Raw genomic sequence first — 27,747 nt, 5'->3', positions numbered from 1 at the left:
GTAGTACCTCCTCCTAGGGAGTCATGTTTAGTAAATTGGGCCATGTGTGTTTGTGTGTTTGGGCTTTAAAGGGCCTCTAGAAGTGCTACAAGTTCCCCTTAGCTTGCGTTCCATGTTGGGGAGGTTCAGACGTTCTCGTGGGCTCCTAGAGGGGAGATGAGGTGCTGAGAGGGGCCATGGGCCAGAAAGTGCCTGAGTTCAGAATAAGAAAGGTCAGAGTGCAGGGACCTCACTACAGGGGAGGCCGTGGCAGGGACCAAGGACGTCCCCAGTGTTGCCCACACAAGCCCAAGACAAGCAGGAACACCCACATCAGTAGCAGATGCAGCAGAGGGTAGACAGTGAGACCCAAAGACCAGGGCAAATTTCCTTGGCAAAGGCCCACAAGTATCACAGAGAACAGCAAAATAAACTGAGCTCTCTTCCCCACTCTACAGGGACGGGGAGGGAAGGAGGAGCAGTAAGGAAGATGGAAGTTGGAGGCAACAGGAAGGACCTTCCTTGACTCATCCTGTTGTGGAGATCTAGCACTTGGGTTCTCTGGGTGTGATAGCATTTAGGCTGCTGGTTCTTCCTCTCACGGGGCATTTTCATAGGTTCCTTGGATACCTCTCCTCTCCCATGCTGGGGATCTCACCCACCCTGTCATAGGTGACACTCTCAGAATGACCACCTATATCTTTCTCTTTGGTTGCTGGTCTTGGCTGGTCCATTTCCACATGGACCAGCCAAGATTCTCTTTGTTGGGAATCTGTTGCCTCTCTAGATGCCCTTCTTGTCAAAGTTCTTTTAAGGCCCTACTTCTAGTTGATAAAAAGCATGCTCATTTGACTCATCAATGCCTTTGCAATTTCTTCCCTATTGGCAGCCAATATTTTACTACTATAGGCTGTCTCTGCAGCATTTTATTCCTTCAGCTTCTCAGGTATAAATCAGACACTTGTCCAGTGCATCCCCAAGCTGCAGAGGACACACATCAAGTTCTCAGAATCATCTCACTGAAGCCCCTATCACCATGTTGAGGTGAGAGGTAGGCACCCATCATGTTAGAAAGGAACTCACAGCTCTCTCCAAATAAAATCTCTTTCTGCTTATCTCCAAATCCTAAACTTTGTATGTCTTCAGTTTGGGTGAGAGAGGGTTAAGACTCTCAAACCAGTTTTCAGAACCTTCTTTAAAAATTCTACCCATGGGAAGTATTTGCCCAAGAAGTTTCATTACACCCTCTGAGTGCTATGGAGATTGTGAAGGTTCTGATAATGCATGTGGAGGGCAAGCAGGTGTGATTTCAAGCCGTGTGTGGTGACAGTTGGGGGTACGGGTAGTGAAGAGAGTTGATAGACTGGCTGCCTTCCCTTCTCTAAAACTGAGATTCAGTATTACTTTCTCATTATATAATTTTGCAAACTATTTCACATTTCTCTAGGCTTCAGTTTCTTTGGCTGTGAAATGCCCTGCCTTCCCAGCTGACTGCTCAGAAACTACATGATAGTGGGTGAATAACATGCTCTGCAAATACAATAATAAGCTTTTGTTCCCTCCTGCCCCAGAGCCTGTGCCCCTTTCCTAGATCCAGGCCGACTAACTATCCATCACACCAGGATGGTGCAATGTCACCCTGGAAGTGCAGGGCCACAGAGGACCTGAAGGTGACTTGGGTAAGCAAGGGCTTCCCCAGGGAGCTGGAACAGAGGAACATTGCGACCAAGCTCTGAGCCTGCCCCTAAGCCAGCCCAACTCCAGCCTCACCTGTGTGCTCAACAACCATGTGGACCAGAAAACTGCCACCATAGACCTTGGGGAACTCTCTTGGGATTAAGAGTGCGCCTGGCAAAGTGAGTGTGCCCACCTCTGCAGACATTCATTTCCCAGGAGATTGGGGGTATGGTAGGTCGGTGCTCATCATTGTCAAGAAGTATGATTCCAACCTCCCCAGCCCTTGGGACAGTACCAGATGAGATGGGAATCAGAGATAATAAAGGTTGGCATATGACCCAGGAAATTATGGGGGGAGGTAGAACAGCTGTACCAGGCACTGATGTTTATCTCTGCTCTGCTCTAAATCCCACTTGAAGGGCCATTGAGTAGACAAGGAATCATATTTGTAATGAGCAAATAAGGAGAGGCAGGTTTTGACTCATGATATTAGAGGAGAGTTTTCTATAGTCAGTCATCCAAAACTGGAATGGATGCTTTGGGGCACAGTGACCTCATGTCACTGGTGGAGTGAAACTACAGGTAAAATCACTTGGTGGGTAGTTATAAAGCTCAGAATGGGGTCAGACTCCACAGTGAGTTTCGTCCAACATGGACATTCTTAGATTCTAGGAAAACTTTTTGGCAAAATCAGATTATTTTGAGCCCCAAAATCCCAGTTTCTCCAGAACCATCAGCTGGAGTAGAGTGCCTTGTGTTGAGCCAGTACACCACAGGGAACGTGGCCAGCCCAGGATACATCACCCCGAAGCTTCTCACTCCCTGCCCTGTTTCTGACCCAACAGAGACTACAACTCTATTCTTATTTCCGTTATTGTGGATGATCCTGGCAAAAGCTCTTCTGCTCCTCAGCCTCCCTGGGAAGCTGGAAATTGAGCTCACCAAGGAAAATCTCCAGCAGAAGAAGGGAAATTACATGTGTCCAAGCAGCCTGGACAACTATTTCCTTTTTCATGCTTTGTCAAGTTTTCTGAATCATAAATGAATGCTTTCTATCTTCTGGCAAGTTAAAAAAAAATTTGCTAGCACAAAAATTATCTATTCTTTAAAGATGTGAGGAATTCACATTAGGCTTTGTGAATAGGCTTTGCCTCTTATGTCATCAAAGGAGAAAATACTTATGTAAGTTTTATAATATTTTCTATGTTCATTTTTTGAGGTTTATACACACATGTAGATCAATTTTATCAAGTCATATTTTTCTAGAAATTGTCCATTTAATAAAGATTTAAAATTGAATAGACATTAATTATGCACTACATTCTCTCAAGAGTTTTTCTTGTTATTATTGTTGTTTGGCTGTTTTAAATATGAGAGGATCTTGCTGAAAGGGTAAGTGATAAATTAGGTGATGTGTCCAGCCCTGAGAGCCACAGAATTCCATTAACCAGTTTATAGCTTTTCTCTTTTAGTCTATTTGCAAAAGCTATTTGGTGGCTCACCTGGTGGCAGGTGGTGTATTGAGGGAGTGTCTTCGCCCTACACATCCTCTACTACAATTTGGAAATGAGAGAAATAAGGGTAGATGATTTGGAGGGATTTTTTTTTTTTACTTTTGGAGATTAAATAAAACGCTATATATCTGGATCATGGGAGAGATATAGCAATTCCAGTTGAGATCAAGGCAAGTCTTAATCTCACATAGGCACGTGACCAAAGAAAGAATGTCAATCAGAAGGATGGTTAATAAGAAATGGGGCATAACGAGAGATGAGTGACAGAGGCAAACGAAGTGCTCCATCAGGCTGGCAGGAGAATCCCATGCCCTGGGCAGGTAAGTCCTACCATGGAGATGGAGAGCTCAGATGAGAAGGCCACTGGGATCCATGCCGGCAGCATCTGCTTACCTGGCCTGACTCAGGGCTCCCCGTGTAGTCCAGTGGTAACTCGGCTTCCAATGTGGCCTATCTTTGGGAAGAGGATGCCCTGGTCAGGCTAACAGGGATATCTAGCCCAGTTAGCAAGTATACTTCTCACTGTAAATGAATAAATATGCATTCTGGTTTTGTTTACCAGTGTCTTTTAACATTTATTATCAAGATTTTGCATCCCCAAGGCAAAAGGGCAATGGATGAAATGGAAATTCTGGGCTTTGGCTAAGAATCTACATGTCAGACTCTGAACACATGGTGAACACATCAAAGTACAGTTGACCCTTGAACCAGATGAGTTTGAACTGCGCAGGTCCACATATATGCTGATTTTCTTCAATAAACGTGTACAACAGTACTGCATGATCCATGGATGCTTGAACCCGTGGATGTGGAACTATGAATACAGGGGGCTGATTGTAAAGTTTTATGTGAATTTTTGACTGCTCAGGGGGTGGGAGCCCCCTACGTTGTTCAAGAGTCAACTGTAATGCCAAACTGTAGGGCTTTGTCATTCACTCATTCCTTCACTCAACCAACATTTACTGACCTACATACTAGCACACACTGAGAAACATCTTGGAAGACAAACTCACAGCCTTTCTTTGCCATGTACATTCCCATTTGAATTTTATGGAGAGTTCATGTAGGCCCAAGGTTTCAGTTCTAAAGCCTGATCATGAATCAGAATCACCTATTGAGTTTTTAAAAAATATAGATGGTGCCCAGTTTCAGGATAGAGTCCAAGTATCTGTTCCTGAAAGCTCTCCAGTTGATCTAATGAACAGCCCAGATTGTACGCAATTCACGGGGAGCGTCCATTTGGATCAATCAGACCACTTTGCCTGTACTATAAAGACAGATCTAGACATATTTGGGGTTATTTCAATAAAGATCCTGAAGGCATCAATCAATACAAAAGAAAGTAAAAATAAGCATAAGTACGTTAACTGGTTTAGATGATAAACTTCCTGTTGGTGTATATATGGCTTTATCTATCTGAAGCACAGCTCTGATCATGTCACTGTCCTGCTAAAAATTTTTAATAGGTAATTTGTTTGATTAGTGTTATAAAGAAACTGATGATACAGAGAAAGAGACAGACCACAGAAGATAACCACTGTTAACTTCTTAACCTACTAGCTTTTAGACTATTTTATGCCTACATAAACATATTTATATATATTTACAATATAGGATAACACTATGCATGTTCCATAACTCATTTAATATTTCATGGGCAACTTTACGTTCAAATATATAAAGATGTAATTTGTAACTTATTCTCCTTATTACATAAATAGTATTCCCTCATGTGGAGAGAGTATACTTTATTTAACTAGTATACAGTGGTTAAGAGCTTTAGAATCCAACTCCAAGATTTCAATTCCAGCTCTGCCACCTATTAGTTATGTGACATTGAGTAAGTTCATTAATTTATCAGTGTTGCAGTTTCCTGGGAATAATAATGGTATTTGCGTAATAGGACTGCAGTTTATACTTTGAGGCCTCAATACCCACCTGTCTTTAAACTACAGCCCAGAATAAATGTATCCTGTCACACAGCCTTGTGAAAGTACTATGGAGAAAAATAGACCATGGAGGAGGGAGGAGGGCATCAGGAAGAGTTTGCAGTTTTATATAGGGAGGTCAGGGTAGGTCTTACTGAAGAGTTAACATCTGTACAGAGACCTGAAGGAGGTGAGGAGATGAGACATGTGGATACCTAGAGGAAGAGAATTCTAGAGAGCAAAGGCCTTGTGGAAGGAGTATGCATGTAGTATTGAAGGAATGGCAAGGAGCCCAGTGTCCTAGAGTGGATTAGGAAGGAGGGGAGCATGGGAGATGAGGTCAGCTGATACAGGGCCTTCCAGATAAAGTGGGCCCATGGGGTAGTTCTGAGCTAACGAGTAATGTGACATAACTTAGGTTCTGAAAAGATAAATCTGGGTGATATTATGAAAATAGACATTAAAGGATTAAAGACAAAAGTAAGAGACTCAGAGGCTACTTCAGTAATCCAGGTGAGAAATGATGACCCTATTGGACTAGGGAGGTGGTGAGAGGTATTTTATTATAAATGTAATTTTTTCATATAGGTATATGAAATTAAATATTTGAATATATATAGAATGAAAAGATATCAGTATTTTCTAATAGAGATAGAGGGTGGGGTGTGAGAAAAAGAATGAAGTCAAGGATGACACCAAGGTTTTGTGGCCAGAAAAAATGGAAGGATTGAGGTGACGTTTGGAGGGATCAGAAATTGTATAGGAAGCATGTTTGGGGAGTTTGAATTTAGACATGTCAAGATGGGGATGCTTGTTATACGCGCAAGTGGAGATGTCAAGTAAACCGTTGGATATTTACAATGTGGAGTCCAGGGGAGGGATCATATCTTTAAGTCCCTTTTGCCACATAAGGTCATGTAGTCATGGGATTACTGCATGGCCGTAACGTCAAAAAGAAATGAGTGTAGACAGTGAAGAGACGTGGTCTGGGTGGTCTGGGTATGAACCCTGGGTTATTCCAAAATTTAGAAGTTGGAGATAACGGAAAGATACTGATAAAGGAAACTAAGGAGCAACCACCCAGTAGGAGGAAAATAATGTGAATAGTGAATGCAAAGTGAAAACAGTGTTTCTAGAAAATATAGGTCCACTGCGGCTGAGAAGTTATGGGAAATGAGGATTGAGAATTGACCACTGGATTTAACAACATGAAGTTCCCTGGTGACTGGACAAAAGCAGACTCAATGGAGAGGTAGGGGCAATGGATGACAAGAGACAGTTCGAGAGAGAAAGAAATTTCTTCAAATAAAGTATACAAATGGTCAATATGCTCATGAAAACATGTTCAACATGAATCATTTGAGAAATGCAATTCATAACCACAATGAGATACCACTTCACCAGCACTAGGTTGGCTACAATCAAAAAATAACAAGAGTTGGAGATGATGTGGAGAAATTCTCATACATTGCTGGTGGAAATGTAAAAATGGTGCAGCTGCAGGTATAAGATGGGAATGAAAGAATAAGAGGAGAACGGAGTACAAGAAGCTTTATGAAGAATAACCCAATGGAAGACGGTAACTGGTTGGATGTCTGGGATGACAGAGAGAAAGGAATCACAATGTGTGAAATTATTACCCCCTGATATGCCTACATCACTTACACTTGGGAGAACTTCCGTAGGGTACTTAACATCTCTGGATTTTAATTTTCCATTTGTACACTGAGGATTTCTGCCTCACATAATTGTTGAATGAAGTTATGAATAATAATGGATAAGGAAGTTGGCTTGAGAATAGGGATGCTGAAAGCCACAACACACATTGAATGAGAGGAAGTAACTCCCACAAGACCCAAGAGGAAGAAACATCTCTGCTTTGAATGTCTCATCTGAGCCAGAGGGCAGGGTCTCTCATTCCATGTCTCCCACCCACATCTCCTACTCCACTGTCCACTGAAGGGACAATTCCTCTTTCAACCACCAACTGCTCCATCCATCATCAGGATGAACTCATTCCAAGTTGGGGCACCTGAGTCAGAAGACCAGGATCCTTGGAAGAGGAACAAATGGAGGATATTCTCCTCTGAATACTCCAGGATTACAAGGTCTTCAGTGACCATGTGGCAAAGGATAAGATATGAATGCTGGAATTGTCCAGTGTTGGATTTAAGGCTTTGCTCTGCCACCAACTATTTTGGGACATTGGTTACTTGTCCTGCAAAATGGGGATAGTAATACCTACCCTAGAGTGTTCTTGTAAGAATAAGAAGAAATGATATTTATAAAATGCCTGGGACAAAACCTGGTTCATGATAGGCTTGGAAAGTCAAGTTCCCTTCCTCTTTCATTTTTTTTTCTCTTCTGCTTTAGGTGGGGGGTGGGAGGGGTCAATGAGTGGTCACATCTTACACTGCTTCTGGACTGATGGGCACTGATACCCAGCCATGATCGGTCACCTGGGATGCCAGTGAGAGATGTCATCTTTTTCCTTCTCAGCCTTCTGTTCAGCCTGAGCAGAAAGAGGTTAGAAAGAGCCTTATTATGGAAACTCTGCTCCTCTCTTATTCATGCACCATCTAGCAGGATCCTAGCATAACACTCAAGCCTTTAGCTCAGAGCTTGGCTTTCTGAGGTCAGAAGTGAAGCAGCTGAGCTTGCTGAGCTGGGAGGGGAACCAAGAGACCTAGGAATCTAGGCCAGCAGACAAAGGATCACAGATCATAGTATCAGAGTGAATCCATCTCCGATTCAAGAGCTGGGACTCAAGGCGGAAGGTACAGGCTTCGAGGAGGTGAGGACCGCCAGGGAGAGGAGAAGCTTCCACACAATACAGTGCCGGCTACATTAGGTCCTCAGGCAACGTGAAGCTGGATGTGGGTTGGGGAAACCAGGCGGTGTCATTGGAGTTCATCATGTCCTCTTTGCTTCCTTGTGGAGTCACTACCAGAAAGACCTTCAGCAGCATCTGTGCTCTGGGTCTTGTCTGCTGAGTCTCTGTGGGAGTTGGGAGTAAGAGTAGCTCAGACCCTTCACAGACAGAGGTGCTTGTCTCCTTGGCACTGGCCTCCTAAAGCCCCAGCACCCTCCTGAGGGAGCCCCAGGTGAGGTTAGCAGGGAAGACTCATGACCAATCCAAAGCAAACCTATGGCAGGGGCCTTGATTATGTCCAAGTTGTCTGAAAAGGACAGATGTGGGAGAGGCTATTTTCAAACCTATGCGAACATGTAGACCATGTGACTTGGAAGGGGGTTTTGGGTTGGAATGGTAGGATTCCAACAGGCAGGGATGGGAGGAAGGGATAGGGAAAGGGAGCCATCATTTCAGGCAGAGGGACGTGAGTGAGCAAAGAGGAGGCTGACCTAGGATCTGAGGCCAGCAGGGCTGTGGGGCGCTGAGGGTCAGTAGAAGAGGCAGGAGAGGGTTGGCTCAGACCCTCCTACAAGCCTCACCCCTCACCCCTCCCAGCAGCCTCATCAAGGGGAGGCGGGAGCTGCATGCTTCATTTCCATTCTAATAACCAAGTACCCCGACCCCAGACAAGGAAAGGCTGAAGCTGCTTTCCTAAGAACACAGGTCCCGACTTGGGTCCCTCTCTGAGAAACAGAAGTCTTGGAAGGTCCAGAAACAGTACACATTCCTTTTCCCACTCCACAAGAGGTGGATTTGAAGTCTACGAGCTGAAGCTGAGGTTAGTACTAGTGGTCAGGGAAAAGGGCTGTGGCCCGATGTATAATATACACTGGATACTCCCCCAACAGACACACAGACACACACACACGCACACACAAACACACCGCTTGACACAAACCTTTTGCCCTATACAGGGTGCAAAGGAAGCCTCAGGCCAGCCCTTTGTGGGATCCCACCTACCCATGCTGCATCCACGGACCCCCAACTCAGCTTCCAGCACCAAGGTCCTAACCCCCTCCTCTGCGGCGTGGTCAATATCTTCTACACGGTCCCCATGCCTGGGCTGTGTTCTCAGAAAGACACACGGCAGCCACTCAGCAGAGGCTGTGGGGATTATCATGTGCAGGAAGGTTCTCTTTGGGAAGCCTCAGGAGGAGAGTTATCAGGAGCTGAGTCAGTGATGGAAAAAGAGCACGCATCCTGCAGGGTGAGGATCCTGAGTGGGAAGGCAGCTTGGAGAGGTGACAGAGGCTGTGACAAGGCCATGTGTGCCCAGGGAGTCGAGGGCAGGAGGGTCAGAGTAACGCAGACCACGGCGGCTGGAGCTGGACCAGAGCTGAGAGAGGCAGGTGTCTGCAGGGATCAAGCTCGGAGTGGAGGTGTCCTAGGAGTTCCAGTTCTCCTACCTCCTCCAATTAAATTATCTTCATGGCTTCTCTTTCTGGCTTATGGACCTCACTGTAGACAGTATTAACAGGCTCCTTTTCTTCTAAATGTTGTTCACCAATACCCTAGGAATGCAAGACAGAGTTCCTAGAACAGCTGAGAGAGGCCCCAGAGGGACCCAAATGGAACCAATGCTGCTGACATGAGCTGCATGTGAATTCCTCCAAAGCGCCCAGCACTGCACTGGCCCCAGGTATAAATTTTCTCAGTAAATACCACTGACCACCTGGAAAGAGTTTTAACTTGGGGCCGGGAAAGGCAGATGACTGGGTTGACAGGCCCAGACCCAGGTGAGGACGGACCCAGGAGAGCCCAGGCTGGGCACAGCTCCCAGCTCTCACCTTGTGCATGTCCTTTCGAGACTCCTGCTGGCTCAGCTCCGCATACTGGATGCCACTATCATTGTCCCTGTGGTCCTCCTGCAGTTCTGTACCTGAGTCATACACAGAGTGGAGCTTGAACCTGGGCCTTGAAAACCTGTATGCTCCCCCACTGTTCTGAACCCCAAGGCCAAGGCCACACCCACCATTCCCTCTGCAGAGAGATTCCTTGAGCAGCAAAATGCAGAAGGAAAGGAACCAAGGGTCCAGTGGGGGAGGGGAGGTATCAGGGCAGGAGGGAGAAGTGCAACCTGCCTCTTCCAGTCTGCATTTTCTTCTTCTTCTCACATGTCTTCCAAAGGTACAGTCCTCCTCCAAGGATCAACAGCACAACCACGACAGCCCCTAGGATGCCTGGCAGGGGGTCAGCACTGACCTGTCCTTGTGAATCTGTTCCCCTCACACAGAGAGAATGAAGAAAGTTAAGGAAAGACAGAACCTAAGATACCCATTGCCAAGGGGAGATAGAGAGAGAGCAGGTGGAGAGCTCTGAAGGGTCCAGGTTCAGAAGCTGAAGAGGGAGGACCATGTCAGTTTCATCCATTCAACCAGGTCCTGAGCTCCTGCTTGGTGCCAGGGGTACCGAGATGAACAAGATGGGGTCACCCAGTGGGGGAAGACTGAGAAAATACCAAAGTCTGCCAGCCAGAGAGACTGCAGTGCAACAGAGGTTTACACCTTGTACACATGTCTTCAGGGAGGGCCTCCCAGAGGAGGTGATGCGTAAACTGAGTCTTGAGGGAGGAATAGGAGTTAACTAGATATTCAACGTGGGCACAGAATTCCAGGAAGGAGGGGCACCACATTTGAGAAATGTCTGTGTCAAATCGCCAGCCCAGGGAGCTGCCATCATCCCACTGCAGCAGGCAGGAGAGGGACAGGGCAGGGAGGGGCCGGGTGAGGAGGGTCAGAGGGAGGAAGAGTCTCTTTCCAGAGGGTTTTGTGGGTCATGCTGAGCATTGAACTTTATCTGAGACTCCAGGATGGGGTTGAGGGGAGGGTAACGCGGGATTTTAAGTGATGCTGACACATCAGTTCCTCCCAGCAGCTCATGGGGGGATGGGTTAGAGGGGCAAGGCTACACTCAGGACACCAGGTCATTCATTCATTCAATGAAATCCTGACTGTGAGCAAACAGTGCCAGGAGCTTTGCTTGGTACATGAATTCAAAGGAGAACAAGACATGGCCTCTGCCCTCAAGGTGTTCCAGGCTACGGAGGAGACAAACCCATAAACAGCATTGCTATTTCGTGTGGGGTGGCTACGGACTGCTCCTTAAAGGGGATGATGCTTGAGGGCAGGACAGTTATAGCACCTGCAGGGCCCTGTGCCACATGAGATTGACACACCCTTGTTCAAACTTTATTAATAACAGAATTATAACCAAGCGCAGGGTCCTGCGTTACTGAGCTGGTCACGTGCCCATGACCTGAGGGAAATCCTTGAACGGGAATAAGCAAGGAAGTGAAGGACTCTTGACTTGGGATGGCTGATGGTAGAGGAAACAGCATTTCCAGAGGCTCAGAAGCTTATAATAGCAGAACACATTCAGGAGCTCCAAGCAAACAATCCCGTGTGAAGTGTATGAGGTAAGAAACATGGGCAGAGGAGCATCTGAGCCCTGAATCCTACAGGGAGCCAGCGGGTCATACGCCTCCAGATGACACAGACCAATTTCAAGATCCAATTTCTTTTCAAAGGATTCCAGTGGACGCACTATGGATAATGGATGAGGTGGGAGAAGTACTGGAAAGCTATTGCCCTGGACCAGCTCTGACACTGCACCACAGCAGCTGGGAAGGAGGGAGATGCCCAGCAAGCAGCAAGTAGGCGGGCAGGCAGGCGCAGGCAGCAGGGAGCATGGGTCAGGGGAGGTGTGGGCCCTCAGGGGAATACATCTCTAGGGAACACCTCTGCGGGCTGCAGCCCTAGTTCCCCTCACCTCCCCCACCCCACCCCTGCTTTCCCTCCAGGCCCAGCTGGGACTGGGAGCTGCTCATCTGGAGCTGGGTGGACAAGATTTGCATCAAAAACAAAACACTTGTATCTTAGGGGAAAAAAGGGGGTGTGTGGAGAGGCGGGCATGGATGTGACAATGAAAAGCAGAGATGAGTTTGCTGTACCTCCCAGACTCCTGTATGCGGTGACCCGATGGAAGGTGGTGCTCATGACATAGTGGGGAGAAAAGCCCAGAACCCTCACCCCAGTGCACCTGAGCTCCGAGAATGCCCCTCCCCTCTGGCAGGTACACTCACCATGGACACAGACTTCCCCAAGGTCTAAGGTGGCAGTTTTCTGGTCCACCTGGTTGCTGACCACACAGGTGAGACTGGCATTGGGCTGGCTCAGGGGCAGGTTCACAGGCAAGGTCCAGGAGTTGGAGGCTGGTCCCGGTGTCACTCTCTGCTCCAGCTCCCTGGGGAGGCCCTTGTTCTGCCAGGTCACGTTCAGGTCCTCTGTGGCCCCTGAGGCTCTGCACTCCAGGGTGACATTGCACCAGCTTGGTGTGATGGATGGTAACTTGAACAGGATCTGGGGAAGGGGCACCGGCTCTAGGGTAAGAGAGACAAAAGAATGGAGCCTTACATGAGTGGAGAACAATACAGTCTGCACATTCTCATCCAGTATCTCATTGAAATCCTGGCATCCTCCCTTTAATGATGGTGAATGCATTTTACAAGTAAAACACAATTTGCCCAATATTTAATACATAGTAAGTGACAATAAAGAAGGGAGCCACTGAGTTAAGTCCTATGTTATTTCACTAGATTGAGCAAGCCTTAAAAATCTCCAACAAGAAAATAAAACCTGGATCCCACCTACCCAAGGCCCATTATTTCTAAGAAAATGGGGTTTCCTCTGGAAGGGGAAGAAGTCTGGGACAGAAAGGCTAGTCCCAGATCAGGACTTGCTCTCTCCTGCTCAGATAATGCCTGGGTTTGCATAGCCCGTAGAGAAGGAGGACATCTGGCCAGCACTGGGAGCCCAGAGAAAGGCCCTGTGCTCGCAATAGTGGAGACATTTGCGGGAGATGCGGTGGTAGCAACTGGGAATGATGAGTCTGAGTCTGGTTAGAATATGCCGCTGAACTTGAGAAGTGACATATTGATAAGTTGGTCTTAGAAATCACATGGGGACCTAAAGCTGTAACAGCCTTTATGCAGACAGGGACTTTAGGGAAAGAAAGTGTTGACTAAGTGAGGTTCTTTGGAAGTGTTGCAGTATAACCTTTCTCCTACATCTGTTGAGGCTTCTAGAGCTGGATCTGTGGAGTCTGTGAGTGAGGCTGGCCTTGGGTGGTGCTGAGTAAAAGGAGAGGAGGCATTAACTACGTGGGCTTATGAATTGTGGTAGGTGAATAATGGACCCCAGATACGTCCATGTCGATCCTCAGAACTTGTGAATATGTTAGGTTACATGGCAAAGTGGAATTAAGGTAACAGGTAGAATTAAGGTTGCTAATCAGCTGACTTTAAAATAAGGAGATTGTTCTGACTACCTGGATGGGACCAATGTAATCACAAGGGTCCTTGAACGTGGAAGAAGGAAGAAGAGGAGGTCAGAGGGATAAGAATGTGAGAAGAATTGGTCTCACTATTACCTGCTTTGAAGGTGGAGGAAGGTGGTCATGAGCCAAGTAATGTAAGCAACCACTAGAAGGTGGAAAAGACAAATAAATGAATCTCCTTCTGGAAACTCTAGAAAGGAACACAGCCCTGCCAGCACCTCGACATGGGCCCAGTGAGACCCGTATCTGACTTCTGACCTACAGCACAGTGAGATCATAAATTTGTGTTTTATTAAGCATCTAAATTATAACAATTTGTTCTAGCAGCAGTAGACAACTAATACACAAATTAAGTAAATCTAGACCTATAAAGTACAATAATTGTTTTGGCAATATCATTTCCCCAAATTTCCATTCTCCTCTCCCAAAATACTAAAGTGGTTTATCCCTGCTGTGAATCTCAGCTCTGCTCACCATTTGCAGTAAACCCACTTACCCTAATTTCAGAGGAGAAAATAGAGTCTGAAGGCTGGTGTCTGGAAGGAATCTTGAAAAATGGGACCTATGTGAAACTCGTAGCATAAAAGAAGGAGGTAAGCCATGGGATGGGGTCAGGTGCTGTCACTTACCATAGACAGTGAGGGGGAAAACTTGGTTAAGTTCTATTCCTCCAGTGAAGCTGGCTCGAGCCCGGTACAGTCCACTGTCCTCAGGGGTCAGGTTCTCAATCTTCAGGGACAAGATGCCGGGCACATGGACCCTCTGCTGGTACTTGTCCTGGAGGCTGACCCAAGTGGGAGCGTCTGCCCCAGCATAGACTCGCAGCAGGACTCTGTAGTTTGAGTCAGGGCCAAAGCCCCATGTGACCTCCTCCAGGTTAGCTTCTTGCTTCCTGGTCACATGAAACAACACAGAACCTCCTCGAACCCTGTGCAGATGAACATGGGCTCCAGAATCCTGAACTCCAGAACCATGTGTCCCAGAACTCTTGACCCCAGTGCAGCAGATGCCTAGGGCATTGGAAACAGGAAATGTATTTTTTTTTTTTCAGTAACAGTAAAGGAGAAAACCACAAAACCCATCTTTTAAATGAAATTCATCCAATATAGTCCCTTGATTCTTAGGAGGAAGCCTAGTAAAATGAATCTGAAGCAATTCTAGAATTAAGTCCTGGCTCTAGTGAATTGTAACCTTGAACAGGTTACTTAAACTTGCTAACCTGCAGTTTCCTCACCTGCTTCATAATGACAGTATAAACTGAATGAGATCATGGATCAAAAGCACCTGGCAGGGGCTTCCCTGGTGGTGCAGTTGTTAAGAATCTGCCTGCCAATGCAGGCGACATGGTTTCGAGCCCTGGTCCGGGAAGATCCCACATGCCGCGGAGCAACTAAGCCCTTGCGCTGCAACTACTGAGCCTGCAAGCCACAACTACTGAGTCTGTGTGCCACAACTACTGAAGCCCGTGCACCTAGAGCCTGTGCTCTGCAACAAGAGAAGCCACTGCAATGAGAAGCCTACGCACCGCAACGAAGAGTAGCCCTGGCTCGCCGCAACTAGAGAAAGCCCACGCACAGCAACGAAGACCCAACACAGCCAAAAATAAAATAAATAAATTTATTAAAAAAAAAAAAAAGCACCTAGCAGAGTTTCTGTCAATACCAAATGCGTAACTGTAGGAGGAGTTTCTTAAGTGTCTCCTCATGTTCACATCCTTGTGTAATGCCCTCCCCTAGAGGGTGGGCTGCACCTAGTGACTGGCTTCTAAGGAATGGACCACAGCAGACTTGATGAATGTCACTCAGTGATACTAGGTTATAGGAGACTGTGACTTCCCTCTTGCTCTCTCTCTCTCCTTCACTCTCTCTCTTGCTCGCTCTGAGAAACCCAGCTGCCATGTTGTCAGCTGTCCTAAGGAGAGGCCCACGTGACAAGGAACCGAGGGAGCCTCTGGCCAACATCCAGCGAGGAAGAGGGACCCTCAGTCCAGCAGACACAGGAACTGCCTCCCATCAGCAATCACATGAGTAGGCTTGGAAGCAGATCCTGCCCAGCTGACCCTGAGCTGCTGCAGCCCCAGCCAAGACCTTGATTTCAGGCTGGGAGACCCTGAGCCAGAGGACCCAGCTGATTCACCCCTGGGCCCTGACCCACAGAAACTGTGAGAGTATGCCTGGTGGTGCTTAAGGCACTAAGTTTTGGGGTGACAGGTTACACAGCAGTAGATATCTAATACAGATATGAAGGCTGCTCTCTTTCCTGCTCCTTCTAGACAGTGTAGCTGGCAGGACAGGCTAGGCTGTGCTGCATAACAAACAGTTACAATACCTCAGGGTCTTAGAACAAGGGGAGTTTATATCCCCCACCACAGGTTCCATAAGACAGTGAGGAGGGGTCCTGTCGCACAGGGCGGAGGTTCTACCTCCTTGTAGCTGCACCCATGGAACTCACAGCACCCTCACAGGCTCCCAGCCCCGCAGCAGGGAGGGGAGACAGGAGAATCACACAGGAGGTTTCACTGCATCTGTCCAGAATTAGCGTGATCCCTGCTCTTGCTTTGTGGCCAGCATTTGTCACAAGGCTCTGGCTAACTGCCAGGGACTAGAATATGAGGGGAAGCGTGATCATTTAGTGAGCTCTGCTGTCCCTGCCACCAAGACAGCACTTCCCTAACCAGGCCCCACGAGGCCGCATTAGGCCTTTCTTGGTCATTTTCCTGCAGAGCTGTGACCAGTGGGCACATTCGCCTCAGTGGCACCTCCTCCTGAGCCCACCCTCCCGCTTCAGACACAGACCGCAGGGACCCAATACCCTCTTTCCATCCTGGGGACCAAGGTAGGACAGAACAGGACCAGGGAAAGTGTCTTATCCTGAAGAGATGATCAATCTGCTTCTTCCACCAGGTCAGGATCCATCTGCCTCGCTTGGCCTCTGGCTTCCAAGGTCCCAATCCTCTCTCCAATTCAATAAATTCTCATTATCTCAGGCCTGCCTCCCTCCTGCGGTACTTATTCCCATTCCTGGCTCTCGCTGGAAGCAGAGAACAGCTCGCGCCAGCTTTCATATGCACAAGCATTTCAGATATTTCTTTGTTTTTATTTAGTCACTAACTCACTTAACCAGGCATCTCCTCCAGATCAGGTCTTAGGGGGGATCTGCCCAGGCCCCTCCTGTCACAGAGAAGGAGGCGCCCCAGGGGGTGAACTTGTCCTGGGTCACATAGGGCAGAGCCACGCCTGGAGCCAGGGCTCCTGTCTCCCAGCCCAGTGCTTCTCCTCTGCAGGAGCTGCCCATCACCTCCCCCACCCTGTCTGTCCCTGTCCTCCGCAGGAGCTCCCCTCCCAGCACTGCTCTCTCATCACCAGGATCAGAGCAGTTCCTGGAAGCTCATCCTCCAGCTTTCCTCTCCTGGGAAAGGGGAAGCAAGTACTTAGAGGGGTTTAGCAGGGCAGGGACTTCTGGCCGGCTGAGGGTTAGACAACAGCCTAACCAGACTCCGCATGTGCTGGAAAGGAGGGAACCAGGGAGAGAAGAGGCTCAGCCTTCAGGCTGCAGGAAGGACCCACCCAGAAGGGAATGGTGAGCCCAGCTGTGAGGAAGATGGAAGAAGACGTAGAAAGAGAAGGAAGGCAGCAAGAGCTGTGATCTACAAAAGATCTAATCCTGAAGAAGAAAATAAAGCCGGGGGGTATGGTTACAAACTAGACAGAGTAAAAGTTTATGTAAATAATATAAAATTTAACACTTACAAATCAACTTAAAATTTTGTCCATTTCCCTCCTCTCTCTTTCTCTCTCTCTCTCTCTCTTATGTAATCTTCCAACCCCAGAGCCTACGGAGAAAACTCTAAATAACAGAACATATTTTCCAGTTATGTAAAATTGAAGAGAAGGCCTACATTTTACTGTAGACATAAATTTAACTTGTTAAAAAAGAGGTCATGTTTTACAAAGCTCATTCTTTTTTTTTTTTTTTTTAATTTATTTATTTTTGGCAGCATCGGGTCTTTGTTGCGGTGCGCGGGCTTCTCATTGCGGTGGCTTCTTATTGCGGAGCACGGGCTCTAGGCGCGCGGGCTTTAGAGCGCAGGCTCGTAGTTGTGGCTCACGGGCTTAGCTGCTCCGCGGAATGTAGGATCTTCCCAGACCAGAACTCGAACCTGTGTCCCCTGCATTGGCAGGCAGATTCTTAACCACTGTGCCACCAGGGAAGCCCACAAAGCTCATTCTTATTTCAAGACATCTGTTTATAAAAGGTCTCTAATTCATTAAATTTCATATAACTCCTGCAAGTTTATTTAGTGGCTGGGTTACTAAAACAAAAAATTAAAACAACAAAAGCTTTCCAACTTTCTCCAGAATTCATAATTCACTGGGTATTAGTATTTTCTCATTAGTTTTTATTTAATTTCCTTTGACATAATCATATACTCTCCCAGGAAGTCCTGTATGTGATTACGGTGTTGTCCAGTCTTCAGTTCATTTTCACTTAACTCCCTATTGTTTCTACTTCCATTTCTCTTCTCCCCAAGTTCACTCCCTTCTGAAGCCCACATTACCAGTCTACTGTTCCTTCTGTAGTTTCTCCATATTCTTTCTACACGTGGGTATACAGAAACCCTTAAGTTTTACAGGCTGCTGTTCCTTTTACCAAAGCAGAATTTCACTGTATTCAACATCTTACATCTTGCTCAAGAAACCCAGACTAGAGTTGCTTCCTCCCTGTCAGACACAGGGTTCTGGCTGCCACCCTCCCCCATAGGACAACTGCACAAGCTGCCAGGTGTTCCCCTCTGAGTCCAGACCAGGGGAGCTTCATTCCCCAGCCCTTCCACGCCAAGCAGCGGGTTTCTTTGTCTCCCTCCCTCTTCCCAGGCAGCTCGATGCTCTCCCAGTCTCTCTGTTATTGCACAGAAACAGCCTCGCCTCCCTGGAAATGTTTCCCTTAATGCAGCCAAGGCTGCCTGAGCACAGGGGTCCCAGGCTCGCCACAACCAAAAGGCCATTTTGTTCTTCTGTTCACCCCAGGGCTCTAAACCAAATGCACTGTAGTTGCTAAATAATTACAGAGCTGTTTTGTCTTTTTGTTCACCAAAGACTTTAGACGTGGAAAGGGGACATTGCCTCCCTGCTCCCCCCAAAGGTCCTCCCTCCCAGGAGCCCGGGCCACTCACTGAGGAGTAGGCTGGTGAATCCCAGGAGCCGGGAGGCCCAGCAGAGATGGGGGTCTTCTGAGCAGGGCCCCATCACAGGCTGCCTGCCTGCCTGTGCAGCTGTGGAAGAAAGGTCTATAGGAGGAGGGGCAGGAGAGAAGGGAAGCGTCACTCAAAGGGACACTTAGGTTCTTCCCCACCCCTAGGGCGGGGCTAGCATGTTAGCTCTGGGTTGCCAGCCCACAAGCCTGTAGTAAGCCACTCAGATGTTTCCTATTACGATCCCCAGCACTTACAGTAGGACCTCAATAAACAATTGCAGAATAAATGTATAAACAACTTCGCTACTGGAGATACCCCATCCCTGTGGTCACACCAGCCTGTTGATCTCACACTCCCCACGCTGGCACTCTCTATAATTCCCTTGCCTGTTTCCCTGGGGTTAGGCTCAGCCCAGACAGCTTGCTCTTCAGTGTCAACCTATGGTTGGGCACAGAAGTCATGCTATTTCAGCCAGGGTAGGCTGGGCCTCTGCTGCCTTGGGTTGCTGTCTCCTCTGTCTTTACACTGTTTAATGAGTTTGGTTTTCCATAAACTTCAAATGTCAGTTGCCTAAGTAAGAAGCTATGAGCAAAAGAACAAAGCTCTTTGGGGGAAGTGTCAACTCCCCGTATCACAAATGCAAATATTGGCATTTATTGCTTGCACCCTTATGGCTTTCCAGCTGCCCCTAGTGTTACTTATTCTCCCTACATACACACAGGGCAAAGCCAGACCCCACGGTATCTGATAGGCTCTTGTCTGCATCACACCCACCATTTCCCTTTAAACCTCTGCCAGGCCTGCTCCTGCTATCACAGAGGGGCAGGGATAGATATCTACACACCCCTCCTGGCCACAGCCTCAGCTGCCTCAGACTCACTCCCACCCACTGAGGCTCAGGCTCTCGCCTCTTCTCACCAGACTGAATACCCCACAACATCGGAGAACTCTTGGGCCCACACCCTAGGGGAGCAGCACCATCTACCTAACTCCTGGGCAGTGCCTCCTTCTCATCCCCACTGAGACTTCCCCCTCAGCTGTCCCAAGGCTGAGGAGCCCCATGCATGACTGGCCCCATGACCATGCACTCAAGGTAGTCATGGCACTGTGTATTAAACCCATTTTACGGATGTGAAAACTGAGACCAAGCGAGGCAGTGTAATTGCAAAAGGTCATACAGTGAATCAGGCGTAGGGTCTGGACTCTCGACAACAAACTCTAGAAAAAAACCCCCAACATCACAGCCACTGTCCCATCCCACTGTGTGACCTCAAGCAAGTCACCTGAGTCCATTCTGTGCTCCTTAAATTGCTCTGCTGAATCCCAGACAAGTGAATATCCAACACTGGCTTATTCCCTCCAACCTCCTCTAGTAATGGGGAAATTACTGCAAAAGGTAATGAGACTGTGGTGAGAAACTTCTTGTCTGGGGTCAAAATCCAGGCAGCTCACCCACTGGTCCCTCTCAGAGTGATGGGGAGCAAGCTTCATATTTTCGCTCTTCCATGTCCTATAAGTCCTCTTGTGTTAGTCCTCTTGTGTTTGGGTCTGTAAACCATCTGCTCAGGATTTGGGGAGGGAGGAGGAGCCTAGAGAGAGGGAAACAGCAATGCAGCTACAGGCCAGGGACACCGGAAGAGAGCCAGACAATAAACATTCCATGCTGGCAGAACACCAGGGACTTTCTGGAAATTTCTTAAGTCAGCATCTCAGCCACCTTGTGCAGCTGGAAAGCTAAATCATCATCAACACCCCCAACCTGTCTACCTCTTTCAAATTCACAAAGCATTTTCATCTATGAGAGACAGATAGATATTATTACAATTATCTTCCCATTTTACAGATGTAGAAACTGAGGATCCAAAGAGGTTAATTAATAAACCCAATATGTAGTAGAGCCTGGCCTGGGACCAGATCCCTGTCCTTTCATACCAATGGTCTTTCCAGATCCAAGTCCCTCTCGGTGCAGTGAATCTCCCACACAAGATGGTTTCAGACTTTGAGAAGCCACATGAAAGGGGGAGGCCAGGCCTGTCCCAGGGCAGCCTCTCTCCTCCCCAGCACCTTTCCAGGCAGGAAAACTAAGGCCTGTGGCTGCAACTCAGCAGCCTCTGAGATCAAGGTGGCCTTTGTCCAACCACAGCTCCTCCTCCTGCACTCAGTACATCACAAATGGTCTGTGCCTCCAGCCCAGCCAGACCTGCAAAGGCTGCTGGCCTGAGAAGCCTCAGCTGGTCTCCCAACAGGGCCCGGGGACCCTCACTGTCTGTGAGCTGCAGGCTGGTGGACCTGCCCTTCTTCCTGGGGCAGTGAACTATCCTCCTAGGGAGTCTCATGGTCCAGCTTTCACAGGGTCTTTTCACCTTAGTCTTAACATCCATCTCATCTGCCACACCAACGACATTACCTTTTAAACCTGGAGAAGCGCCCCCCCCCACCCCCCAACACCAGCGGAGAGACTGCTCTCACCCTGAGCTTGTCCCCAGCTCCTGGGAGGGCTCCTGTTTGCCCGTGACTCTCACCCCAGCCACATCTTTTGGCTTCTTTCTGCTGGGCTCCTTTTTCACTAGATTTCCCCAGCGATTCTTGGCTGGACTGGTTGCCAGCCTCTCTCTTCTGTCCAGCGGGGGAGGACAGACCACAACACACAGCACATCCTTCTACCCACCCCAGGCATTCAGACCACATTACTCTACCCCATAGGGAGCTGAGTAGGCTCTGCAGATCCCCACGCACAGTCCCTGACAAGGTGCCCACAGACATTTGAGACCCTCCCATTGGGAGCACAGAGGGGAGGGAGAGCCCCAGCAGGAACAGATAACTGGGAAAAACCTCCCCATTTTAGGGGTCACTCCCCATCCTTTATGGGCCTAAGAAAGAACCCCCATCAGCCTCCAGCCTGCACACCTGCTCCCACTCCCTGGAGTAAGACCCTTCCCTCTCGCCCCCTGTCAAATGTCCACCGATCATTCCAGATGCAGCTCAGATGGTCCCCTGGGAGCCTGCCCCATCTGCCCCAGATGACTTAGGTGCCCTCTGCACTGGGCTCCCACAGCACTTCAGCAAGTTGTTGGTCATTTGTGATGTGACAAGTTTACTGGCTCTTGTCCCCCTCTTCTGATGCAGGCCCCAGGCCCTGTGACCAGGGAGGCAAGGAGACCCCACTCTCAGGCTGGGGCAAGTTCAAGGTCGGCACCTGACAGTGGGTGTCCTGTTGACTCACCCTGGTCCCAGCCCTCCTGTGAGGACATTGGGGTGTCACATATGCTCTTGAGCAAGACAGGCAGCTTTTAGCTAAGCTTCACATGGCACCCATGACTTGTTTCCACTCAGGAAATATTTACTGAGCACACCTGTGCCTCGGCACAGCCAGGGTTCTCATTTCCTGTCCAGGTCACCATCTGCTGTGGTCTGAGCCCTGAGCTGGCTTCAGGGGCAGCGTGACCTCACCCAGCACCTCCCCTTCTGATAGACACTTGGCCCCCTAGGGCCCAAGGTGCCGTGTTCTGTGGGAAAACGAAGGTGAGCGCCTCCATGGCTATACCTTCCCAGACCTGTTTCAGGGGTGCTAATTCACCCCAAGAGCATCCACCCCTCAGAAGGACAGTCTCAAAGTCCGCAGTGTTATCCTCAGAAATTCAAGTCTGAAAACTAAATTCTACTACTGGCATATACCCTGAGAAGGCCATAATTCAAAAAGAGTCATGTACCGCAATGTTCATTGCAGCACTATTTACAATAGCCAGGACATGAAAGCAACCTAGGTGTTCATCGACAGATGAATGGATAAAGAAGATGTGGCACATACATACAATAGAATATTAGTCATAAAAAGAAACGAAATTAAGTTATTTGTAGTGAGGTGGATGGACCTAGAGTGTGTCATACAGAGTGAAGTAAGTCAGAAAGAGAAAAACAAATGCCATATGGTAACACATATATATGGAATCTAAAAAAAAAGGTTCTGATGAACCTAGGGGCAGGACAGGAATAAAGACGCAGATGTAGAGAACGGACCTGAAGACACAGGGAGGGGGAAGGGTAAGCTGGGACAAAGTGAGAGAGTAGCATTGACATATATACACTACTAAATGTAAAATAGATAGCTAGTGGGAAGCAGCTGCCTAGCACCAGGAGATCAGCTCGGTGCTTTGTGATCACCTAGAGGGGCGGGATAAGGAGGGTGGGAGGGAGATACGAGAGGGAGGGGATATGGGGATATATGTATACATATAGCTGATTCACTTTGTTATACAGCAGAAACTAACACAACATTGTAAAGCAATTATACTCCAATAAAGATGCTAAAAAAACCCCCCACATGGGTCAATGGAACAAAATAAAGAACACAGAAATAAACCAACACATATATGGTCAATTAATTTATGACAAAGGAGCCAGTGGGGAAAGAACAGTCTCTTCAATAAATGGTGTTGGGAAAACTGGATAACCACATGCAAAAGAATGAAAATGGCTGAGTAATATTCCATTGTATATATGTACCACGTCTTCTTTATCCATTCCTCTGTTGATGGACATGTAGGTTGCTTGCATGTCTTGGCTATTGTAAGCAGTGCTGCAGTGAACACTGGGGTGTTGCTTAGCCATTAAAAAGAATGAAATAGTGCCATTTGCAGCCACATGGATGGATCTAGAGATTGTCATACTGAGTGAAGTAAGTCAGATAGAGAAGGACAAATATCGTATGATATTGCTTATATGCAGACTCTAAAAATAAAATGATACAAATGAACTAAAATTTACAAAACAGAAACATATACACAGACTTACAGAACAAACTTATGATTACCGGGGGGAAGGGTTCAGGGGAGGGATAGTTAGGGACTATCATGTATACACTGCTATATTTGAAATGGATAACCAACAAGGACCTACTGTGTAGCACAGGGAACTCTGCTCAATATTATGTAACAACCTACATGGGAAAATAATTTGAAAAAGACTAGATACACGTATATGTATAACTGAACCACTTTGTTGTACTCATGAAACTAAAACAACACTGTTAATCAACTATACTCCAATATAAAATAAAAAGTTAAAAAAGAAAAAGAATGAAACTGGACCACTATCTTATACCATACACAAAAATTAACTCAAAATAGATTAAAGAATTGAATGTAAATTCTGAAACCATAAAACGCCTAGGTTTTGACAATGATTTTTTAAGCGTGACTCCAAAAGCAAAAGCAAGACATGCAAAAAGCAACAAGTGAGCCTACGTCAAACTAAAAAGCTTCTGTGCAGTAAAGGAAATCATCAACCAAAGGAAAAGGCAATTTACTGAATGAGAGAAAATATTTTCACATCTTATATCTGAAAAGGGATTAAGATCTAAACTATGTAAAGAACTCATACAACTCAACAGTAAAAGCACAAGCAATCCAATTTAAAAATGGGAAGAAGATCTGAATAGACATTTTCCCAAACATACAGATGGGCAACAAGTACATGAAACCATGCTCAATATAACCAACCTCAGGGAAATACAAGTCAAAACCGCTACGAGATATCACCTCACATCTGTTAGAATGCCTATTATCAAAAAGACGAGAAATAACAAATGCTGACAAGGATGTGGAGAAAACGGAACCCTTGTACATTGTTTTTGGGAAAGTAAATTGTTGCAGGCACTAGGGAGGTTCCTCAGAAATTAAAAATAGAACCACCATATGATTCACCAATTCCACTATGGGGTATTTATTTGAAGAGAATGAAAACACTAACTTGAAAAAATATACATGCACTCCCATGCTCATTTCAGCATTATTTACAGTAACCAAGAAATGGAAACAACCTAAAACCTAAGTGTCTATCAATGGATGAATGGATAAAGAAAATGTGATATATATACATACACAGTGGAATATTATTCAGCCATAAAAAGAATGAAATCTTGCCATTTGCTACAAAATGGATAGACTTTGAAGGCATCATGCTAAGTGAAGTAAGTCAGACAGAGAAATACCAGTACTGTATGATCTCACTTGTATGTGGAATCTTAAAAAAAAAAAAACAAGCTCATAGATACAGAAGACAGGTTGGTGGTTGCCAAAGGTGGGTGAAATGGGGAAGGAGATCAAAAGATACAGACTTCCAGTTGTAAAATAAATAAGTTTTAACGATGTAATATACAGCATGGAGACTATAGTTAAAAATACTGTATCGCATATTTGAAAGATGCCGAGACTAGATCTAAAAGTTCTCACTACAAGAAAAAAAATTCTGTTAACTATATATGGTGACAGATATTAACTAGATTTATTGACTTAATCATTTTGCAATATATGCAAATATTGAATCATTATGTTATAAACTTGAAACTAATATAATGATGGATGTCAATTACACCTCAATAAAATTTTTTTACATTAAATGAAATCAAAAGTGAAAAAGGAACATCTAGTTTGCAGCAGCAGGAAGTCACAGGGGCAGGGCCTCTGGCGATCTGTCAGGGCCCCTCAGCCCAGGGAATCCTGAACAAGCCTCCACCTCTACCCTTGAAGCTCCTGTGAAGTCTTCTGCAGGGGTTTTCAGCATTGCTGAGACCACCTGGAGTAAGGAGAAGAGAGTCTGGGGTCAAAGTCCCCTATCTCCCAGAGGGCCTCTCCCCACTCCCCACTGTCCAGAGCTCCCAGCCTGTAAACTGGGGGGAGGGGTGGGAGGAAGGACTCCTGGTGGAGTCAGGCCCTAGAGGAACTCACTCTTCATCAGAGATCTAAGGATGCAAAAGAGACCAGAAAATGCCCCCGTCCCCCCATACGTGCCCATGCACACCCTCCACCAGAAGTCAGATTACCCAGCACCTAGGTCCGGGGGCAGATTCTTCTTGGAGAGGGGATGGGAAGGGGACCTAGGAAGGCCACTGCGGCCATGTGGGTTCCTGGCATCTGTGCACCTGCCTCAGGGTCACCTTCTGCCTCACAGACCCAGCCCCATGGATTTTCCCCCAGCTGCCTTTAGCACAGGCCAGTATTTGGGAAACAATTTTGAGAAAACAGCTCATGTCAGTTAGGGGAGCCAGGAAAGAGTCAGGAGACCCAAAGGAAGTTACTTATCTCCACATAGGTCTCCCTTGTTTTGCTTTCAACTTCCACCAGGCTGAATACACCTGAGGACATGGAGTGGGTCCACCCCACAGGCTGGTTCCTGCCAGCTCTGACCATCTCTGCCCAGGAAGAGCCAAAGGGCATGAAACCCCTGCTGCCCAGTGTCCCACCCACTCACCTCCAGATCCAGTTGCTTTTTCTTTTTCTTTCATTTTGTGGAAGCTTTTTTTCAATTTTATGTTTTAAAACTTTTATTAATTTTTAATAGACATTTTCTAGAAGGGTTTTATATTTCCAGAAAAATAATGAAGATAATAAAGTTCTCATATCCCCTACACACCATTTCCCCTGTCATTAACATCTTACATTAGTATGGTAATCTGTTACAATCAAGGAACTGTTATTGGTAGGTCCACACATTATTCAGATATCCTTAGTATTTCTCTTATGCCCTTTTTGTGTTCTAGGATCCCATCCAGGACAGCACATTACGTTTAGTTGTCATGTCTCCTTCAACTCCCTTAGCTGTGACAGTTTCTCAGAATTTTTGATGTTGACAGTTTTGAGTATTGGTCAAGTACTTTGTACATTGTCCCTCCATTGGGATTTTTTTTTTTAATTTATTTTCTTCATTTATTTATTTATTTTTGGCTATGTTGGGTCTTCGTTTCTGTGCTAGGGCTTTCTCCAGTTGCGGCAAACGGGGGCAACTCTTCATCGCGGTGCGCGGGCCTCTCACTATCGCGGCCTCTCTTGTTGCGGAGCACAGGCTCCAGACGCGCAGGCTCAGTAGTTGTGGCTCACAGGCCTAGTTGCTCCGCGGCATGTGGGATCTTCCCAGACCAGGGCTCGAACCCGTGTCCCCTGCATTGGCAGGCAGATTCTCAATCACTGAGCCACCCGGGAAGCCCTCCATTGGGATTTGTGTGATGTTTCTGAGGTTACAGGCTTTTGGAGGAAGACAACTGAGGTAACATGCCCTTCTTATTATATCATCTCAAGAGTGCACACTGTCGACATGACATCACTGGTGATGTTGACCTTGTTATCTGTCCTGGGTAATGCCTTTCAGTAATTTTTTATTCCTGCTTTGAGTTCTTATCTCTATTTCTAAGAGAACTTTCTCATTTTGAGATAGTTTCTTTCTTTATTGCTTGTTTTAGGTGGACGCATTTTTCTAGAAAGGGGTTCCTAAATCATCAGATTCTCAAAAGTTTGCATAATAAAAAAAGAGATGTCAAGACCCTAACAAGGTTGGCTTAGGAGCCCCTTGGGTCACTTCCAGCACAGCCAATACTTACTGAATATGACCAGGAATTCACCCCATAGCAAGGCTTTCCTTCTAACTGTAGGAATTATTTCAAGGGCTTTCTTTTTAAAGAATTGTTCTTATTTATAGTCAAGGTAGACACAGTAGACAGCACAGGTGTTACTGCCAAGGAAAATCACTAGGGGGATATTTATAACAAGGAAATATTGGCAAATAAATGATGAAGAAGGGGAGGAAATCCCCAAGATGTTAAATTGGAGTGCTGTCACTGAGATGATTAATGGTGTCGTGAATTTTAGTGAAGATGATTACTGGATTGTCATGTAACCATAGTGTACACTTAATTGCACCTATAATAAAGCATGTGGTGCATGAGGAGACAAGGCCATGGATCCACATTTTATTTTTCTGATTTACAAGTGTTGAGAAAGGAGAAATCCCAAGATGCAGCTCTCCCCCGCCAGGGAAAAGAACATTTTGAGTCCTGTGAATTGGCCAAGTTGTTGTCTCTTCCTGAAGCCATCACTAGCCAGCATGACAAGGCCTCCATCGTTCGAATTATTTAGCTATCTGAAAATGAGGGCCTTCATGAACCTGGAGGACCCTCCGTGGAATTTGTGAACAGAAAGCCCCTTACCTAACACATTAGTAAAAGTTATAGGTATACAATGAAGGAAAGCCCCAGTGCACCAGCCATTGACGTATTTGAAGCACACTTGGGAAGTCACATTTTGCAGTCCCTAGAATGGCTTTGCATTGGCACTAAATGAAGAAGGAAAATTTTGTACATTTCCAACAGTCTCCATCTACCTGCCCCTCTTGCAAGTGACTGGCTTAGTTTGACCCTTTTCATCTAGTGGTTTGGCA

At 46.7% G+C, this 27,747-nt stretch overlaps 1 protein-coding gene and 1 long non-coding RNA gene across 8 annotated transcripts in view; one reads left to right on the top strand and one right to left on the bottom strand.

Moving 5' to 3' along the window:
- Positions 1-27,747, top strand: part of LOC309636045 — a 246,301-nt gene that overhangs the window by 175,018 nt on the left and 43,536 nt on the right. The window lies entirely within an intron of this gene.
- Positions 3,720-21,194, bottom strand: LOC309633971 (SLAM family member 8-like). 7 transcript variants are annotated; one of them, XR_014247799.1, is made up of 9 exons: positions 21,010-21,189; positions 19,993-20,129; positions 18,520-18,633; positions 13,976-14,356; positions 12,094-12,390; positions 10,094-10,228; positions 9,800-9,891; positions 8,973-9,523; positions 3,720-8,095 (listed from the first exon to the last, which is right to left on the bottom strand). XR_014247799.1 is itself a non-coding variant. In XM_082403410.1 (9 exons), exons 3-8 carry the CDS (start codon positions 18,590-18,592, stop codon positions 9,428-9,430), a joined length of 1,074 nt encoding a protein of 357 aa, XP_082259536.1. In that variant the 5' UTR covers positions 18,593-18,633; positions 19,993-20,129; positions 21,010-21,194; the 3' UTR covers positions 3,720-8,095; positions 9,419-9,427. The 7 variants fall into 7 exon arrangements, 5 of the variants coding, with proteins under 5 accessions (XP_082259536.1, XP_082259537.1, XP_082259534.1 ...); XR_014247800.1 differs by having other exon boundaries at positions 3,720-7,610; XM_082403410.1 differs by having other exon boundaries at positions 9,419-9,523; positions 21,010-21,194.

The sequence above is a fragment of the Balaenoptera borealis genome (genome assembly GCF_965194805.1).
Source record: "Balaenoptera borealis genome assembly, chromosome: 1".
Lineage (NCBI taxonomy): Eukaryota > Metazoa > Chordata > Mammalia > Artiodactyla > Balaenopteridae > Balaenoptera > Balaenoptera borealis.
Note: the sequence above shows the minus strand (reverse complement) of the source record. Positions and strands in the feature narration are given on the sequence as shown.